This window comes from Canis lupus, chromosome 14, assembly GCF_011100685.1.
Source record: "Canis lupus familiaris isolate Mischka breed German Shepherd chromosome 14, alternate assembly UU_Cfam_GSD_1.0, whole genome shotgun sequence".
NCBI classification, from domain to species: Eukaryota; Metazoa; Chordata; class Mammalia; order Carnivora; family Canidae; genus Canis; species Canis lupus.
In genome coordinates, this window is record NC_049235.1 from 32821658 (window position 1) to 32843385 (window position 21728).

The 21728-nt window shown below is 36.2% G+C and overlaps 1 protein-coding gene across 28 annotated transcripts in view; it reads left to right on the forward strand.

Annotated features, from left to right (window-relative positions):
- The window catches only part of HDAC9 (histone deacetylase 9), a 911202-nt gene that overhangs the window by 374835 nt on the left and 514639 nt on the right, over window positions 1-21728 (forward strand). For 22 of the 28 annotated variants that reach the window (XM_038557033.1, XM_038557034.1, XM_038557035.1 and 19 more), the window contains one exon: window positions 15782-15844. In XM_038557033.1, coding sequence (XP_038412961.1) covers window positions 15782-15844 — 63 coding nt within the window. Of the gene's footprint in view, window positions 1-15088; window positions 15373-15475; window positions 15542-15762; window positions 15845-16027; window positions 16189-21728 lie in introns of those variants that run through there. The other 6 variants (XM_038557045.1, XM_038557046.1, XM_038557047.1 and 3 more) reach the window with 6 other exon arrangements.

A 21728-nucleotide genomic window follows, 5' to 3' on the forward strand; every position in this document is an offset into this window, starting at 1 on the left:
TTGGTTTGTATCTTTTCTAACTGCTTTGTAAATATTATTATATTCTGAATACTAATCACTGGCTGATTAAATGTGCTGTAGATGTTTTCTTTCAATGTATCATTTTTTCCTTTTATAATGGTTTGTTTGCACAACACATTCTTATGTCATATTTATCAATATTTTTTATAATGGCTTCTGTTTTTTGTCTTACTGAACATTTCAATCCCTAATTTGAGGATTTGAACATACTCTTTTGCAGTTTTTTCCTAATTTTTTAAAAATTTTACTCTTCATATATAGATCATTAATCTACTTGAAGTTAATTTTGTGATTGTGTGTGTACATGTGTGTGTAATATAAAGATCTAATTTCTAGGTCTATAATAATTTAACATACAGAACCAACTATCTTAGCACTGTTAATCGAAGATCTCCCCTTCTCTGTGGTACTAGAACTGCCATATGTTTTTATAAATAAGTGGGACTACTCTTTGTTGCTTTATTCTGTTAAGTATTAGTTTATACTTGAACCAATAATGCATTCTCTTCATAATAGCTCACCAGATAAGTCTTAAAGGATAGTGCACATGCCCAGCCTTGTTCAGCTGTTGGTTCATAGCAAGATGTTCTTCCTCTAAGGCCCCCTGAAATGCAGCCCTTGCCCCAGGTGCTCCACTTCTCTCAGCATGGGCTCGGCACCACTCCTCCATAAGAGTCCTAGCTATTGTTTTGTGCGTTTATCCATCCACTGTGACAGCCTCTGGCCCAGCTGAACGGTAGCTTTTGGTTTTGGGGGGTTAGGGTGCAAAGGATCCAACTTATTTCCCCAACTCACAATTATTTCCCCAACTCACAATTTTAAATGTGAATGATAATGATGATGATGAAGATGGTAAGCTACAAAATAACAGGTTTTGAGCAGTTTGCTTGATAATCCTATCACCTCATAAACTTGTTAGCATATTAACAGAATTTGAATTTTCTCTGGAATATAATTACTGTGTTATAGCTGATGTGCTATGGCATGCATTGTAATAGCCTGTCATTTTCCTCATGGTGTTCAAAAAGTATAAATAAAGAACTTAACCTACTTAATATTACTTTGGGGTTGGTGACTCAAATGCATATTCTTAACCAAATACTGCTGTGAACTACTGAATGCTATGCCACAGTTCTATAAAGTCATACCTGGCTCTTTCTACTTTGAGTAATGGTGTTTTTGTCTCCAGTAGTCATATTTTACCCCAGCATCCATTACAAAACCTAGAAAATGTCTTTTTAATGCAAGGCTTCAGAAAGATCAGAAAATGATTTAACGTGCATTAATAAACCATACAATGATTTATTATTAAACCAAGCAAAATTATATTTGACAAATGATGACTTTTGACATGAATCTTCAGTTCCTATCTCATCTTTACCAGTTGGAGCCAAATCCAGCCTGGATTTCTTGTCTTGTATAGCCTGAACCCCAGAGTTTCTGTTCTGAATGGGCCATATTATGGCATGATGGTCTTTGTCTGGTTGTTACTTCCTTATGTCAAGACCTTGCTACTGTTTGCAGAAAAATGATTGGTCTCTGTGTCTGTAAGTGCCTGTAGGTCATGTTAAGTGCCAAGTCTTCACCAGTACCATTTTTAAAAGAAGTTAGTTTTCTTGCAGTAAGTTCATCAAATGCCTTTTGCAAGTTGTGTATTCCTGGGGTACCATCAAGTAGCCAAGAGCCTCTTTAGTTCTGACCCTGCTCTGCTTTTTCTCTGTAAAGTTAGAGCAACAAAAACAGATTCTATTCTTTCTGGCAAGAAGAGAAGGAGTCTGAACTGGTAACAGGCGCAGAACTGTGGACCCCAATGTTTTATAGTAGATGCCAGCATGCACAGTGACACTGTTGCAGGGTGTCTCCTATTGCCACAGTCCAGGGTTATCTTTTTCGCTGTTTTCCCCCATCTGGATATTTCTGTGCATTTTCATTTTGATTTCTGTTGTCTCCCAGCACTAAGTACTGGAAATGTTATTCTGCTATTCAAATATTAGGAATTGCTGTGACAAAAGGATAAAAAAATAGTATTGGAGGATTAAAAACATGAATTATGAAAGAATATGATTCTTTCATAATACTCCTTCATAATTATGGAAGAATAGTATTCTTTCCTAATTCATGTTGAGCCCTTATTTATTTTATATTATTATTATTATTATTATTATTATTATTATTATTTGGAGCAGTATGGCATATTTTTAAGGACACAGTGCTAGGACTCAAAGGCCATGTCTATTCCCGGACCACAAGATTACAGTTTACAAAGTGAACATTAACAGCGAGGTGTGCCTGGTCCTATAGTTCTCAGACTTTCGTTACACAGAGTCCCTACTGGTCCTGCTCACTTTGCCTGAACACCCAAGGCCCTTCTTCCCAGAACCCTTTGAAGGGACCAGTATTTGTCAAAGGAAACAATATTTGTTGTATAAATGTAGGAAACTCTTGTAATTAAAAACCGAACAAAGGTTAATCTATTTTTTAAGGAATTGGTCAGATGGAATACTTCAGCTGCTGCTGCAGTTTTCCCAGTAAGAACACTTGTTAGAGGAAAAGGCACTGAATTATATATTTGTTATGTGTTACAAAGAAAGATGAAAGAAGTAGGGGAGGGAAGCATGGCTATTAATGGTTAAGTAATATGTGCTTAGACTTGGGACAGGAAGAAAACTGACTTCAGATTTGTATGTGAGTAAATCAGAGGGTGGTATGGAATGCCTGTCTCTAAGAATAGGCAGTGATTGCCGAGATGAGGGAGCGATCAGAAATTAGATATTTTAAAATTTTTATTTATTTATTTATTTACTTGAGAGAAAAAGGGCAAGCAAGTAGGGGAGGAGTAGGAGGAGAGAGACAAGCAGACTCCGCCCTGATCAAGGAGCCTGACTCGGGCTCAATCTAATGGCGTTGAGTGAACCATAATCAAGAGTCAGACGCTTAACCGACTGAGCCACTCAGGTGACCCTAAGACATTTTTTAAAAGTATTGAAATACAGTTGAGATACAGTGCTTCTGAAGAACCTAATGAAAAATGAGGCAAGTTAAAAAATAAAAACACAAGAAAAATGAACCCAAAAAGGAGATCTATTTGATAGTGTATACGTTTTCATTTATGGATTGTGTCAGTTGACATTGTTGTTGTGATCATAGGAAAATCCTATGAAGAGTACGCTTGGAATGAAGAGTGGGCAGGGTATCGACTGTGCCTTCTCATTTAATTCACCACCATGCCAAGAAGCTTTATTCCAGAAGTCAAATTTGCTCTTGGATGTACATTGTAATTTCTGGAGTAATATTTATTTATTTATTTATTTATTTATTTATTTATTTATTTATAGGAATTTTTTTTTTTTTAGTCATTTAAAATTTTTACAAATCAGATTCTTCCTGTCTTTTCTGTCAAGAATGATGCTACATTGGTAATTATGTAAAATTTCCAAGTTAATGGATTTCATTATTAGACAAACTGATCAGATATCATGACTGTACATTATACTCAATGGCACAAATTCATAATTTTGAGTACCATTTTAATCTTGCTTTTTCTTGTCAACTGATTTGAATCATATACATTTGGATGTCTGACAGCCAGTGTACTCTGTATTTAATGATTAAACATTCTTGAGATGTTATGATAATCCATAATTCATTTGAAAGTAGTGAAAAGACTACTTTACGTTTACCCTAATGATTGGATATTAAAAATATGACTAGTGTTATACCATGGGATACAAAGCTAACCATGTTAACATAGACCTTGACAATAATTATGGATTTTTCATTTTTTATTCCTCATGTTGGCCTACATTTTTTTTCTTGGAATGCTCTGGTATGTTTGATCAGATTTCAAGTGAAATATGGTTGACTCTTGAACAACGTGGGGGTTAGGCCACCAACCACCCAAGCAGTCAAAAATCTACATATAACTTTTTACTACCCCAAAACATAACTACTAATAGCCTACTGTTGACTAGAAGCCATACTGATAGCATAAACAGTTGATTTAAACATATTTTATGTTTTAGGTAACATATGTTATATATATTATATACTGTTTTCTGACAATAAAGTAAGCTAGAGAAAGATGTTATTAAAAAGTCATAAGGAAGAGAAAATAAATTTATAGTACTATATTTATCAAAACAAATCCATGTATGAGTGGACCCATGCAATTTAAACCAATGTAGTTCAAGGGTCGGCTACATATTTTAAATAAAATTAAATACCTGAGAATTTTCCTACTAATTTTTTCTTCCTAGCTTATAATGGGAACAGCATTAACCTATGCTTGAAAATTTCTTATGGGTTAGCCTTCAGAATATTAATAACTCCTATACTTTAGTTTCCTTTAACTAGAATTGGGTTCCTTCAAGTCAATACATAATTATTCATTTTAAATAATCAAAAAGTAGTAAATTTTTATCCAAGTAAAGTCTTGTATTTAAAATAAATGAATTCGGGTCTCTTCTACTTACAGGATATACTGTAGAGAATTTCCTTCAGATAGAGCCAAAATAAGACAATAGTCTCTACTTCATAGATTGTTGTTATAAAAAAAAAACAGGTTGTTATAGCTTCAGGTGAAATAGCTAATGTTAGCTCTTTGATTTTTAAATAGACATTCCCTGACATCTGGAATGAAAACATTAGCTGGGGATAATGCGTTGTGGACTGGTGATACTCCTAGGTTGTTATTAAATCCCAAACACAGATGTATGTCATTGTACCTAATGAAGGTTCTATGTTTCATGTGAGTGTTGCTATCCCTATTTCTCATATTAAAATACCTGATTTAGGGGCACGTGGGTGGCTCAGTCGGTTAAGCATCTGCCTTTGGCTCGGGTCATGATCCTGGGTTCTGAGATGGAGCCCCAAATCAGGTTCCCTGTTTCTCTGGGAACCTGCTTCTCCCTCTCCCTCCTCTGCCTGTCACTCCCTCTTTTGTGTTCTATGTCAAATAAATAAAATATTTAATAAATAAAATAAAATAAAATAAAATAAAATAAAATAAAATAAAATACCTGATTTGACCCCACAAAGTAAGCATAGCAAATACTGGCACATGCTATTCACCTCTTGCTCATTATTTCCATTTCTTATTTTGCAGTTAGGAATCAGTGACTTGTTGAATACACATGGTTTGTTTATCAGCCTGGAGAGTGATGAAACTTTCCATTCTAATTTTTCTTATCCAACTTACATGTACTCATTTTTTCCTTTAAAAATAGCAGAAACTGGGGACTTCTATATTCTGTTTTATGATATTATGGCTAATTTTGAGAAATAAAAATTATCTTCATTCAGAATATGGAAATCTAAGGAGGCCCTCAATTATTCACCTCTTGATGTGTGTATTAAAAATGTTTGGGATGCCTGGGTCGCTCAGTGGTTGAGCCTCTGCCTTTGGCTCAGAGCGTGATCCTGGAGTCCCAGGATCAAGTCCTGCATCAGGCTCCCTGCATGGAGCCTGCTTCTCCCTCTGCCCATGTCTCTGCCTCTCTCTCTCTCTCTGTGTCTCTCATTAATAAATAAATAAAATTTTTAAAAATAAATAAAAATAAAAATGTTCTCTGAGGGGCAACTGGGTGGCTCAGTTGATTAAGTGTCCGACTCTTGATTTAGGCTCAGGTAATGATCTCAGGGTTGTATGCTCAGTGGAGTGTCTGCTCTGAGGATTCTTTCTTCCTCTATGTCCCGCTTGGTGGTCTTGTGCTCTCTCTATCTCTCTAAAATAAAAATAAATAAATCTTTAAAAAAATAATGTGCTATAATAATAACTACAGGGTAATGAATACCTGTTATGGTCTTGTCATACTGATAGAAATTTTATATTCATATTTCCAAATATTAAAGCAACCCTGCAGATGTTAATTTTTTTCATCTTTATCATGTTTATTTTATAATCATGATTTCCTAGTCCTTATTCAGTTGATACAATTTGGGGAAATAAATACTCCCTTCCCTTTTTATTGCGTATTTTTGAGGGGGTAGGAGGAAAGAAATGTTAGAGAATAGGCAAAGGATATAGGGAGCAGAAGGATGAAGTTGAAGAGAGACTCAGTGAATGTTTATATGAACCCTGCTGTAAGCAGTTTCAACCACGAAAATAAAAGGTGACAACATGACTGTTTTCTTCTCTCATGGACTTAGAATGTATGAAACAATAAGGACCATGATCAGCATATATTAATTATATAGCATCATGGTATATGTTTCCATGGCATGATGTGTATATTCTTTATTTCTTACTTTTTAAGTTCCATAGATGACATTCATGAGGCACTTTGAACACATTATTCAGCAAATATTAATTTGAGCAAAGAAACCAATTTTGCCTGGAGGAAAGCACCATTAGCTGCTCTGTGAAGGTCCTCCTTTCAAGTAACACTTAATTCTATACTTGGGGCTTCATATCCAAGGAAATTCTTGAAGGACATTCCTCCCTCAGTTGGGCTTAATAACTTATCTGCGACACCAGATGCAGATAAAATAAAGATTGCATCTTGGTTAAAGGTTTGTCAATGGAAGCCCCTTGCAGATATAGCAAATATCTTGTCCAGATGGTAATTGTAGAGGACCTGTTCTCTTTCAGCCTTTTTCTTCCCCCATTTCCTCTCAAGGTCTTTATCCCAATGCTCTGGTTCTCCGTGAGTGAGTGTAAGGCTAAGGTTAATATTTTAAAGGAAGGGAATTGTGACTAAGGAAGGTTAAGTAACTTAACCAAGCTCTACAGCTTATTACTATTAGGTGACAGAAGTGGAATTCAAGTCAAATTCTGTCTGAATCTAGAGCCCTGTCTCCATTTAATAAGTCACATTGTTTAGAGTGTTATGTAGTTGCCCTTCATATGAAAGATATCCTATGGTTTTCATGAATCAAGCATAACTTAATATCTGACACTGAAGTTTGCACATTTTTCAGAATATGTCTCTCTTTGATTTAGAAAATATGTGAACATAAGGCCCTTCCTTCAATAGACTGAGACCATGTAGGAGCTCTTTAAAACTGAAAGGGAATTCTTCAAGTCAATGAGAATATAAAGTGGAACTTTTTTGATTAGATCTTTGATGTTTTCAGAAGAGTCATGTCATTGTGTCCTGGAGCCATGCTGGCCATTAGAAGAGCCCAGGAGAGCCTCAAGAGCACAGGAATTCTTGTTAAATTTTTCAAAACTCCTTTTCAGTAAGAATAGTTTCACTGTGGAAACGGAAAGATTTTAAGTAAATTCCCTCAATCTTGAATTTTTATTTATTTTTTTAAAGATTTTATTTATTTGTTCAGAGAGAGAGAGAGAGAGAGAGAGGGAGAGAGGCAGAGACCTAGGCAGAGGGAGAAGCAGGCTTCATGCAGGGAGCCCGATGTGTGACTCGATACTGGGACTCTGGGATCACGCCCTGAGCCAAAGGCAGACGCTCAACCGCTGAGCCACCCAGGCGTCCCTAATCTTGAATTTTTAAATTTCCTGTGTTTAATCCTAGGGAAAAAAAACATGGTAGAAATTAAAATCTCTGTGTTTTATATTGATGATACAAAACTTATGGTTACAATATTGTCCTGAAAAGGACTGTGTATGATATAATCATCATGCTTATCTGACCAGGGTGATGTTGGTATTAGGTGTGTGAAGTAACCTCTTTTGAGACAGGAAAATGAAGTATATAGAGATAGACTTGGGGGAGGGTGGCTGGTGAGATGGGAATAGCTGATGCAGAAGATGATAGAAATTGTTTGCCTGACACTTCTCTGTGAAAATAAGTATGAATCCAAGTGTAGAAAAATCAAACACATCATGGATCTTTACATATATTCCCATATCATATAGAGTGCCTACTGTTTGCTAGGCAGTGTGCAATAGGCACATAGATGAATGACTATTCTGTTCCTGACTTGCTGATGCCTAAAATGGGGAACAGCTATGTAACCAAATTGTTGAAATATCCAATGACTCCTGTTATAAAAATAAGGATAGAGTTGGGTCTACTCATTCATGACTGCTTAGATTAGAGAAGGCTTTGCCAAGGAAGTAATGTATGAGCAAAATTTGAAAGATGGAATAGATTTACTATTTTTTTTGGGGGGGGGGCTCTTGAGAAGATAATTAACCACTAAGGGCCACTGTTTCCTTCCATGAAGTAACCAAGTATGAGACTTTTCTTTGGGATGAAAGGGCGGGGCGGGGGAGGGCAGGGAATAGGTATATGCTGTCTGTAAAAGCCATATTTAACTGATGCAAAGGATGAAAATAAAGTGATAGAAAAATATCTATCAGACAAATGTTAACTAAAAGAAAATCTGTTACACGAAACAGTCCTGAAATAGGAAAAGTTCCTTAACCATGGGATGTCTGATAAACTTAGTGATATGGCTAATTGCAAATGTTTGCACTTTAGTTATATACCATTGCTATAAATATTTTTGATCAGTCAAAAAATAAGTGTTGGGTGCTTGCTATTTCTTAAATATGGTAGTTGGCATCCAATTAGAACGTTTATGAAGTCAGAATATAATTTCAATATAAAAAATGTTGTTCCTATTTTCAGTGGCAAGCATTCTGGCATTCTCTTGATTTAACTTGGTGATAGGTATTGGTTTGCTGTGGTAAATATCAGCTTGATCTTTATGGCAAGAAATGACATTTCTGGGCTGATTTTTTGATGTCTGCTATACTTATATTAGCATACGGAAATCAGTCCCATCCCAGCTCTTAAATACGGTGTTCATCCAGGTGCTACAAAGCACTATTGATTTTTGGTGATCAGAATCCCATTTATTTATAAGATGATAAATATTAAGGTGTGGCTACATAAGAAGGACACTTACTTTGTAGAATAATACAAGATTAGATTTTTGAGTCCTACCAAATAGTGAAGATCAGAATGCTCATTTTACTTAACTGAAATTCTTTCAGAATTTTGATTTTCATAGCCCTGTAGCCAAAAATAATGCTTTGTCTTGAAACTAAGATTTCAGGGGCACATGGGTGGCTCCTGGGATCAAGCCTCGAATCAGGCTCCCTGCCCAGTAAGAAACCTGCTTCTCCCTCTCCCTCTGCTCTTCCCCCACCTCATTCTCTCTCTCTCTCTCTCTGTTAAATAAAAAATAAATAAATCTTAAAAAAAATAAAGAAATTAAGATTTCTATTATAAAGAGTCCCTGGTCTCATAAATACATATACATAGTTTAGTAACCATAGGCTAGGTTAGTCAAGGTTGGTTTGTATTTCATAGTTGATGCTGTTTAAAAGAAAATTATATCTGATTACCAGCATGAACCAGTACTTTCCATTTAAAGCAAAAGGGAGATTTCTTGTTGGTGTATACTAATATTTCCATTCAGGAATATTGGTACATAAACTAATATGAAATAGTTTTTCTATGTGAAATATTTTCAGAGTACCATTATACAAAGTGTAAAAAATACTATGTTGTATGTTTCTCAGGTGACTTTTGCAGAGAGAGAAGATTGAGTCTGAAGCCATATTTCTTTCAGAACTTTGAGTCAGAATGGTATAATCAATGGAATTTACCAATTAAAAATAGAACATGTGGACACGAGCTGATGCAGTTTATAACCAGGCTTTTCTAGAAACTCTGCCATCATTGCAGTTACTAGATCCAGTACTATAAAGTAGTCTCTACAAATGCATTTTTATATTAATTTCTTCATGCTCATATCTTTAAAATACTCTAAAAGAAAGATACTGAATACTCTGCTCAAATTGTACTATATTCTGATGATTACATTACGGAATCCACGTGAGATAATTTCTGCTACATTCTGATGTCTGAGCTTTTTCACTGGTTATTCTGTCCACAAGGCAAGAAAAATAAATGCAAAAAGTGAAAGTGCAATTACATTTCACTTGATTTCAACAAAAAATAACTTTTTCAGAAATGCATCTAGCTTTTTAAAATTGTGATTTATTTTTGATTTGAAGTTAATTATTAGTTATTAAATAATTTTAATAAGATACTATGGTAATATGAATAACAATGAAATATTACATGTAGAATATTATGCTATACTACTTTCTCCTCCTGGATGGGCTGCTCAGAGCTCTGCAGAGAGGTACTGATGTGCAACTGGCAAATACTCAGAAAAATAGAACCTAGAACAGCATGGCTCAGTGAAGAAGAGCAGTGCATACATCCCTGTCATCTTAAGTGTACAATGCTGGTCTCATTTGCCAGCGAAGAGATTCTTTTCGGGGCAGTCCTCCTTTTTATACCTTGAATATTCATGGTTTTCATCAGTCTCTTATGTTATTTAATGGTTTTCAGTTTGAAAAATTGTTCTCTAGTAATACTGGCTAGTTTAAAATTAAGCCCACAAAAGATACTTTATCCATTTACATTTTTAGCCATCTAATCATTGCTTTGGAAAGGTTGATCTTATCTACTGATTCTCACACTTTGTTGTGTGTCAGAATCAGCTGGAGTGCTTAATAAAATACAGATTCCGCCCAGAGATTGTGATTCAGTAGTTCTGGGATAGAGCCTAATAAATTGCATGTCTACCAAGTTCCCAGGTGACCCTGATGCTCTGTACTCCCTTAGAAATAGCCTAAATCATGGATCAACCCATCCCATGTGAAAGGAAAAGTTAAATTATTATCAATCAAATCAAGGTCAACAATTACAGAGTTTTTGTTGATATTGTTTTGTTTTTGTATAAAAGTCTCCCTGGAATTTCATTGCTGATGTGTTTTCTCAAACCCATTACCTGCCCTTGGCTCCAGACAAGGTTTCCTTATCAGAAGACCACTTGGTAACCAATTAGGTTGTTTCGGTAGAGAGGAATCACTTGTAAATTAAATATCCACTGTTTAATAAGAATTGGCCATGTTCCTCCAAGAGACAGAAAATTCAGATAAATAAGTTCCTTGAATTTGAAATAAAAAGGAGTACACTGTACTCTATTTTTCCTGTTCCTTGGCAAATATGTGTAACTTTATTGCTGTGACAATAGTTAGAGACGGGAGGATGGGAGAAGCAACATGAGTGAATCAGGGAACTAGTGAGGAGTTCCAGGTATTGATGAGTAATTTGTAGTTTTCCAATAAAGTACAATTAATATTTTAGGCAAACAACTTTTAAAATCTTAGTGCATCTAGATTCTGGAATCATAGGATTTGGTACTGCATGAAAAATGGTACTGTGTTTGATTACAGATGAGCAGAGGGTACCTTCTTGTTTTAGCATAAATCAGGTTACTCTACCTTCTTTGCTTCTTTCCTGTGGGTCTGTAGTCATCACCTAAGACTGATTTGAGAAAAGGTCATTGTGAGCTAGGGGTCTGAGGATATTTCTGGAAATATTTTGATGCCATATAGGTAGATTTTTTTTTTTAGGTAGATTTTTTAATACACCTCTTTGTTTTGCCTATACGTTTGCATAAAAAGAATTGGAGTTATCATAATTACTTTTGAATGACATTTTGGTATCCCTCATGTGTTTATCACTAGTTTCGCATATTTTCTTTAAAACCAGTCAGAAACAGGGGATCCCTGGGTGGCTCAGCGGTTTGGCGCCTGCCTTTGGCCCAGGGCGTGATCCTGGAATCCCAGGATCGAGTCCCACGTCGGGCTCCCGGCATGGAGCCTGTTTCTCCCTCTATCTGTGTCTCTGCCTCTCTCTCTATGTCTGTCATGAATAAATAAATAAAATCTTAAAAAAAAAACACTCAGAAACTATTAGACAATGGTTTCATTTTTCATCAGTAGATAATATTACAGTTTATTGGATGAATGTAAAATGATTTTAAGATCAATTTTTAGATCAACATTTTCATTAAATTGAATTAACATTTATTATATTGAGATTTTTTTTTAAATGCCTGTTTACTCTAGCCTGGCATTTGTTACAGTTTTTATAATATAGAACTTAATATCTTTTTTTTCCAAGTCAGTAAAACTAGTTATTTATAAATGCCCAAAAAGAAACTTAGTGACATATTTTTACTGACATTGTTGAGATCATGTGAGAAGAATTATACAGCAGTCTTAATGTTTAAGTTGTTATTAATAGAACCATGATAATCAATATACTTGGTGGTGATTTTAATGATAGTTATTTTTCCTCTGAGAAGCAAGTGATACCTATTTTATGATAAGTGTCCAAAGTCTTCTCACTCTAAACAATCTTTTCCTTGTTAAGAGCTGAAAGACAAGACTGCTACTGGAGGGGGTGTGTGTGTGTGTGGAAACACTGAAAGAATGCAGGGATGAAATGTAAATAAATCTCAAGTAGAGTAACTTGGTCAACATGAAGAAGACATATTACACTATTTTATGTGAAATGCCTTTTCCTGGAACCTCTGAGAAATGGGATAATAATGAACTCTTTCGGGGTTTTCTTTTATTTTTTTGTGATGATAAAAGCTGGGAGGCTATTTTTCTTAATTACAGTTTGAGGGTATAATTTAACTTTAAAATGAGAAAGATGTATATTATGTCATTAGTGGGATTGTGTTATCCCTGTTACATGTTTATCACTAGTTTTGCATATTCTGTTCAAAACCACTCTGAAACTTTTGGTGGTTCCATTTTTCATCATTAGATCATGTTAAAATTTATTCCAAATATCTGAGATAATTATTTACATCATTTTAGTGAGGGACAGGATGGCAGACTCGAGAATGTGATGGGAAGCCTGCTGCATTAGAGACCACCTGCCAGAGATGAAGCAAGTCTCCTTAGTCAGAATTTCATTAACAAGTGTTTTCCTAGCTTGAGTAACCTTCAACACACCTTTTCTACTTTCTTTGTATGTAAAATAGGGAGCTTGTTTGTCCTAAATGAGTGGATTTCAACTATTTTCTCCTTAGTATAAGAAGCTGTTATTCAAAAGAACTCTTCCACATTCCGGTATAAACAAATAAAAATGAGGTTGCCCTGGTTTAGGGGAAGAGCTCTTTCTGAAGAACACTGTGAGTCAACTCCCAGGTCCCAAGGCATCCTGAGGGGCAGAGAGTTTGAACACCATTGTAGCAAACTCTTAATTTCCTTCTAGGTCTACAATGCTATGCTCAGTTCCATCATCCCTAAGCTAAGTTGCCACCACAATCTTTCCATCTCTTGAGTTTTATATACTGATTTCTTAACTGAGTGAAAGTTTAGTTGCAATATCAAATGGAATTAAATATTTTTTTGAATGACAGAAACATAAGATTTTCTTTTTTAACATAAGTCACACGCAATTTGGAATAATTCCTTTTTAAAAAATCTTGGGGCCTGCCTTTGGCCCAGGGCCTGATCCTGGAGACCCGGGATCGAGTCCCACATCAGGCTCCCTGTATGGAGCCTGCTTCTCCAACTGCCTGTGTCTCTGCCTCTCTCTCTGTGTCTCTCTCTGTGTCTTTCATGAATAAATAAAATCTTTAAAAATAAATAATCGGAGACGGACAAACATTATATGGTCTCTTTCATTTGGGGAATAATAGTGAAAGGGAATAGAAGGGAAGGGAGAAGAAATGGGTAGGAAATATCAGAAAGGGAGACAGAACATGAAGACCCCTAGCTCTGGGAAACGAACTAGAGGTGGTGGAAGGGGAGGAGGGTGGGGGGTGGGGGTGAATGGGTGACGGGCACTGAGGGGGGCACTTGACGGGATGAACACTGGGTGTTATTCTGTATGTTGGCAAATTGAACACCAATAAAAAATAAATTTATTATTAAAAAATAAATAAATAAATGATCTTATAACTTATTGGTCTGAAAATAATTTTTCAAGAGGTAGAAGTTAATCTATGAAACAAGGAAGATTCCGTGCCACTTTCTTCAGCAGTGAGTTATCTGCCTAATGACTTAGATGCTTCCTCCTTTCCACCAAAACTACATCTCCTTGTTCTGTTTTCCCTGCCCCGCACTCTGGGTTGACCAAGATCCTTCCTCCATCTGATTGTTCTGGGAACCTTGAAACATTCCGCTTTTTCCCTTTCCTTCTCTGTTGCTACTAATGTGTTAAGAATTACATTTTCCTTGCTGATCTAGTTTAGAAAAATGAGAAGAGGTCTCAGGACTAGTGGATTATCACTTTTGGGCGTGCCCTTGGGAGTGGCTAGGTGCTACAATCCAGTTAGTGATGCAGAATTTATTTCTCATATAGAAATGATGTTAAAAGTGTACACCAGAGACTATATCATGTTTAGCATTATATATAGTACAGTTCTTTTGCTCTACAGGTGAATTTCACAGTGTGAGTTGGCTGGGAGCCTATCAACTATTATGAATGCTATTTCTATAGCAAAATGGGGTCTCTGTTTCAGGTAGAGATGAATGCAGAATATTCCTAGTTGGAGACTGACCATGTTTATTGGTTGATCGACAGGTGCATCTATTCAGTGGTTCTGCATCCATCCATTAGACAGCATCAACACTTTCTTTTCCTTTTTTTTTTCCCACATTGAATTTATCCCGAGAGGCTGAAATAGAGTAACATTTTCAGATCTGAGCTGTTTTCTTTTTAATTTGATATAATAGAAACTGGATGCAATAAAATTGATAGGTGGTAGTAAGATGATCACATTAGGATTTGTGAAATGGACAACATTTCATAAATAGCAAGTAAAAAATCAAACTAGTTCTTCATAAACATTTTATTCTGGGGTGTGCTTGTTTTCTCAAACTACCTCTACTAAATCTCCTGTCAGTCTTGAAACTAGAAGGCAGAAAAGCTTCTAGTGCTACAGCCAACTGCAGTGTAGCCAGAGAAACAGGCAACAAAAATAGAACACCAGGATTGCTGTGCGTGGGTGAGGCAGAAACCACATTATGAGCAAAAGCTTCCAGTATTATTTTAGAACCAATACAGAGCTCTGCACTTCTCTCCTCTCTCTTCCAAAAACACATACTATAAAAATAAAATGAAATTAAATGTATGTGCATTTGCCCTCTTAGAATTATGATTCTTAATTTTTTTTTTTGCCTTCCTTTCTTTGGAGGCGAATCGCCAGTATGGAAGGAAATACAGTGTGTAAAAAGCAAGCTGAGAGGGAGGAAAGAGTTAATTGCTTTTAAGGCCCTGCAATAGAGAATTATGGTTTGAAAGATAGAGGCTGGACAGCTGGGTTTGCTGGGGTATTTTTAAATGCATTAATGCAGGCTCCAATCACTCGGCCATGCTTGACCTATTTTTGGCTCAGGCCGACCATTGTTCTATTTCTGTGCCTGTGGGCCCTGCCGTTGTTGATTCATATGCAAATGGATTATCACTAGCTTTAGCCAACTTGAGCTGAGAGAGACCAGAGAGGGGGAAGAGACATACACAAACAGATAGAAGGGCATCGGCCGAAGCCACTTGCAGGACTGGGGCTTCTTGCCACGAAACTCTAGCAGCCCGGAGAACTATAAGCCAGGTTTAATTGGTTTCTTTTTCTTGTGGGTAGAGTTAATATTTTTCTACTTACTCTGACAAAGCAATAACCCCGAAGCACATTACTGTTTCCCACCTGCTTTTAGTTTCCGGGATCACCTAAACTCCAGAGAGCCATAGCATCCCCACGGTCCTTTCTGCTCTGTACACAGGTTGGTAACATAGGAAAAGTGTCCAGATCTTTTTAAAAAAGTGTATGTCCACCTTAACAGAAAGGAAATCATTGTTGAAGTTGGTCGGCTGCTGCCTCTCCTCCGGGAGGAGGGAGGACCAGGGAGGGTAGCTCCTGGGGCCCGTGCACTGAGCCGCGATGAATCTTTCATGGAGCTGAAGTAAGAGTGATTGGAATATGCTGCAGACAATTTACGAGAGTGACTCGTGTTTTTCCTCAGATGGGGTGGCTGGACGAGAGCAGCTCTTGGCTCAGCAGAGAATGCACAGTATGATCAGCTCAGGTAAGATCCTCTTCCATAACTGAGACATTTTATGTGTGAAAGGAGGCTGACTTGGGAAATGCAGCTAAGAAAAAGCACCTCTCAAGGATTTGCTGCTTTTTGATGTTGATGTTGCTATTTTCTTGGTGCGTCTGTAGGGTTTAACTTAGATCCCTGCCATTACCGTTTTTTGTGCATATTCAGTGTTTAGGGACGACAGCTTCTGAATGAAATCTCAAAGCTTCTGATGAAGGATGGGACTGAGATAAGTGAAATGTAGTTGGGGGTGCTTTGCCTTACTATGCAACTAGAAGAAGGAGATCTGTACTGATTGCAAGCTATTCTAATGGGACTTTAAAAATCAGGTAAGTTCATACTGGAGCTTCAGTTTAAATTGCAGCCTGCAATAGCCCGATGATTTTATATTTATGGTGTGCATCCAGAAGCACATCTATTTATAGACCTACCTTCTGAAATGTGTTTGTTAAGAGTTGCAAAGGTAGTTTTAATGTGGCTTTTTCTCATCAGCCCAAAATGAAACTATTTAGGATGGAAGAAAAATTATTATTAGCAGATGGTTATTTTAATTTTCTTTAAAAACATTTGCAGAGTCTAGCATTGTCAGGCAGATGGATGGCATAACACACACATAAAGGTGTTACATGCAGGTGCAACCCTTAAGAGAATAACAGTACCGGATTCTAGTTTCTCAGCGTCTGTACTTGTGCCTTCAAGGCGATGTGCTGAGGAGATCAAGCTTGTCAGCTTGATCAATTTCTGTTTGTGAAAAGAGCAGACTCTCCGGGCAATATCACTTAGTTGTAATCGTTGCTCCTCACATTTAATCCTACAGCCGGTTCCTAAAGCTTGGGGGCTTTTTATTTCCGTCCTCTTCGGAACACTTCCGCCTGAATTGGCTTAAACTTCTCCCTTACATCTCCTAAGTTCCTATGTGGGCTTAATCGGAATTCTAGATCACCATGTAGATTCCCATGAAAAGAATGTACCATCGAGCAGCGTTTACTTGGTAGAGCTAGATGTGAAAGGAAATATTCCACAGGTTGGCACGATGTCAGTTTCAGTGCTCAACATCTTCCCATTGACAGATCTATGTCTGAACCAAGGTTTTTTTTTGTTTTTTTTTTTTTTTTTTTTTTAAAAAAAAACCTCCGTCAGTTGTGATGATTTTCAGATACTTCTCTTGACCCGATCTTTTTCATGGACTCAAAATAAGAGATCAAGTTTGTGTAATTTGATATGTTTACATTTACGTGACAGGAATTATATTAATTAGTAGTGTCTGCTTATCTGAAATAAAAGTACTAGAATTTTAATATGGTTTATTACCTTCTATTATCTTTGTGGCTGTAAAGTTGACAAGAGCTTGGGGAAGGGTCAGCTGGTGTGTCTCACATGGAACTGGTCACTTAATTTAGCATTTTGTTTTCTACAGATGAATTGACTTTTAAAAAATAACTATTTTAGGTATCTTTTCAGTACTACACTTATTTTTTCAGTCCTTACCTCTGTGTTACAAGTTTAATGTTTCTTTAACATGGTTGAAACAAAGCTGTGCCTTTTAAGCAGCCACAGGCTGCTGACATGGAATCTCTTGCCACAGGCTACAGGTGTTTGCAAGCCTCACTGTTTTCAGTGTGTTTGATAATCGCATGTAACTTTATTCCGTTTTTCAGTTGAGATTGTCATTTTCCTGACGTTAAAGCAATAATATTTTCAAGCAGCGAAGTGCTTGAGACTGTCCATGCTATTGTCAGTTCTACAGGAAGGGAAGCATCCTTTAAGCACTAACTAGTACATGAAAAGTGATGTAGATTGACATCAACTCCCAAACCTGTCTGGTATAAATAAGGAAACTCCAGGTTCTGTTTATTTTTAAAATTTAAAACATACAATAATTTGCATCTGTGCTACCATGTTGTGTAACTTTTGGCTTTGTTTAGTATAATGTGGCCTTAAATTCCTCTAGTCTTTATTATATACTTCCTCTGAGGTACTGACTCTCAAATTTGGAGTCCTCAAGAATATTTTACAAAATACTCATGCCTTGGTCACACCCCCAGAATTTCTGATTTAATTGGTATGTGAACTAGCCTGGATATTTGAATTTTTTAAAATCTTATGATCAAACCTCAGGTGCAGTGAACTGTGAGAATCACAGATGTAGAGATAGGAGGAAGTGATGGTGATCCTAGTAACCCATTTCAGTAGGATTTTCCTTTAAATTAATTGTTAAATTTGGGGTGTGTTTGTCTTAATTTATCTATAAATTTCATTCCACTCCCTTTTGGCCCAGGGCATGGATGTGATTGATATGCATAGGAATGGTTGGAGTCTTTGGATCTGAAAGAGAGATCTGGTAGCCACGCAGAATAGTGGAGAAAACACTGTTGTAAGAGTCAAGAGCTCAGTGTTCTAGCAAGAGCTCTGCTACTAGCCAGTTGTGTAACTGGTTACTCATCTGTAAACTAAACAATATTGATGTCCTCTTGTTTATCTCTTGGCATTCTTATGAGGTTCAAATGTAACAACGTTATTAAAGTGCAACTCACTGTTATTATAACTATTTATAGTGAATGAACCTGAGTTTCTAGCTCTTCAATACCATGCTCTGTCTTGCTAAACAAGCTAGATAGATGAATCTGATTGTATGTCACTTGGAACAATGGTGTTTTGTTTTGATAGTAAGTTCTCTTTACTTATCTGATACATCGGCTTCTGTTTTAGTTATCCTGGTCTGGGAAGAACTAGTCCTTTCCATGTGCAAATTTTGACTATAAATCAGAGTAATGTGTGTGTGTGTGTGTGTGTGTACGCGCGCACACATATACGTGTGTCCTGTAAAATGTCTCATTACATAATAATCAAAGGCAAAAAATTTGCAGAATACGTAATTGAACAGTGAAACCCCAATAGCAGATTCCTTGGAATTAATTGTTTTAAAAAGCTTTGTTTTATTGTTAGCTATTGCTTTGAGGTTCCCATTTGCTATTTTAGTTAAACTGGATACTATGCATTAATAAAGATGATTTTCTTCAGAGATCTTTATATACTGTTGAATTGCAAGTATTTAATATGGTTCCATTTTTCCCTAATATTGACTCAGCTAGGCAAGACATTTTAGGTAGAACTAGGTTCTGGAATATAGTCTGCTAATGTGTTTTTAGTTAAAAAATTCATTAATATTGAATCTTGGAATTCATTATGAGTGACACATTTTGCTAGGTCAGAATCTACCTTTGTGGCTTGTGTGGGCCAATAGAAGTGATAACTGTGGTAGAAACTGAAGCATGTACAAATATTGACTCAGGTCACTTAGCAGTAGCTGGCACAATTTGGGGTGTTCTCCTGTTGCCAGGCATGTTGCCTAACATGTTGGACAGCAGAGCTGTCCAGACAATATTGGAACTATTACTATAAAAGAATTTCCTAGAGTTTATACAGCATTAATGTAAAATACATTTAAAATAAGGAAAACTCATATTTTTTCTATGTATTCTTATTTTAGGGTATAAAAGAAAAGGATGTGAATCTAAATCCTGAATTTCTTTTATGGAAAACATATCTTCACCCTTTCAGAATCTTTTTTTTTTTTTCCTTTGGTGTGCATTGTTGAGGGGAAAGGAACATTTTAGATTCAGTAGCCATTTATGTCTACTTGGAAAGCAGAATCTAATTATGAAAATGTAAGTCTGTGAAATGCTCCTGTCATGTCAAGAATCACTTCTGGTATTTCCCATAATTACTGTTTTGCTGTTCTCTAACTCAAGTTATCTTCACTTACAAGGCTGTTATCAATTTGAATATCTGATAGGTAGTGATCAAAAAGCTATTTATAAATAGGCCCATTGAGGCTGGGGATAAGAATGAGTATTTTCTATTTCTGTGGATGACACCAGTGGAATAATTGTTATGTCCATTAAGCAAGAAAATTCAATAATATCCCTTAGAAGACTAAAATAAGCCCAAATTCTGAATATAAAAATGAGGATTTTGATTTTGAAGATGAGAAATTTCAAAATGTACTATATAGTTTCTCACCACTGATAGATAATGAAGTGATTCTAAAATGGCATAAGCTGGCAAACACTCCCCCTACACACACACACACACACACGTCAGCATTAAAAGAGTACAGAAAATGATATGATCTAACATATTTCAGAAACTAATAGTCAAGGGAAAAATGGAGGGTATGGGTTTTTGATCCAAACAGGGAACCCTCACAGGGCCTGCATCCCAGGCCTCCTTAGAATTTTACTGTCAAGATGACAACTTCCTGAAAATTCTAACATTCTTAAATCTGAAGAGAAGCAAACTGAGTTGATATCCTCAGCTTTTGTTGTTGTTGTTTCTCGTGAGTGAGAAGTAGTAGAAATGATTCTGGAAAAGAAACTAGTGAACTGGAGGACGGTGAACAAACACTGCCTCTCTGGAGAAATGAAGGTGTCAGAGCAACACTCTAATTTGGGAAAATGATCCACAGTTTTTTTGTTTTTTGTTTTTTTTCCAACGGAATATCCTTCTCCAACTAATCTTAGATGTTCCACCAAGAAGAAATCATCAATTTACTGAAGCCATGGAATAGTCTAATAATTGTTCCTCACAAATAGAACTCCTTAAAGAAGTAAATTCCACAAAACAAGAGCTCAAAGATGATATGATAACACAATAACATGAGGGGAAAAGAATATTTTATATCTAGGGAAACAAGTTGGAAATGAAAAAAACATGATAATTATAAATCAAGAATACTCATTAGAAAGAGCAGGAAGCAGAACAGATACCAGTGAAACTCTTTACCAACAAAAGGGAAAGGTTTAAGATCATCATAGGGAATGAAAAAAGGAAAATCGATACAAGCAATTGGATGGAAGTCAACTAATAAGAAAGACAAAGACAGGATAACAAAGAAATTTTTTGTATCTCTGAAGTTGATATTCTAAAGCATTGAAACAAAATTTTGTGAAAAGATGAAACATTGTTTCATTGGAAAAGAAAAATATAAATCTGTAGATCGAAAGGCACCTCGTCTTGCTGCAAATGCTCATCACAGAGTCATATCCTAACTGGGCTATTGATTTTCAAATAATAATTTTTTAGGGGTTCAGGCAGGGGTTCAAGCAAAGATCTGTGGTTGGGGGAAGGTGGGGATAAGGGGGAATGTATGGGATTCAAGAAAGCTTATCAAGCATATCCAACATTTGGGATGCCTGAGTGGCTCAGTGGTTGAGCACCTACCTTTGGTTCAGATCGTGACCCCCGGGGTCCTGGGATCGAGTCCCACATCGGGCTCCCCACAGGGAGCCTGCTTCTCCCTCTGCCTTTGTCTCTGACTCTCTCTTTGTGTCTCTCATGAATAGATAAATACAATCTTTTTTATAAAAAAAAAAGATATCCAACATTTAATGACAGAAGATAGTGAAAAAAAATCTTTGAAGTTCAAAAAGAAGTGTAACCCAATGTTCCATCCAGGCAAGATCTGTTACAATAGAGAAAATAGGTAAGCAAGTCAGAAGTTCCCAAACATGAACTAGACTGCTTGACAATGAAGCCCACACAATGAAGACGAATGTAAAAGCAAAAATTGAAATAGAAAAGTAACAAAGCATAGTAAGATTAACGGGGCAAGCAAGGAATCTACTTAAATAAATATGAAATTGTGGTTACAGGACAGAAATTTTATAAAGTAGGATGATATTCAGAAACAACCAATAATGAGGCATTAGAGATAGGTGAGATGAAGGGATGTGTGAAAGTGATGATATTTTCTTTCTGAGCAAGGACAGACTCCCTGCTGCTTAAAATAACACAGAGGTTTTTGTTTTGTTGTTGTTGTTTTTTTTTAAGAGACTCTGAACACTGATTCTTTAAATAATTTATTTAA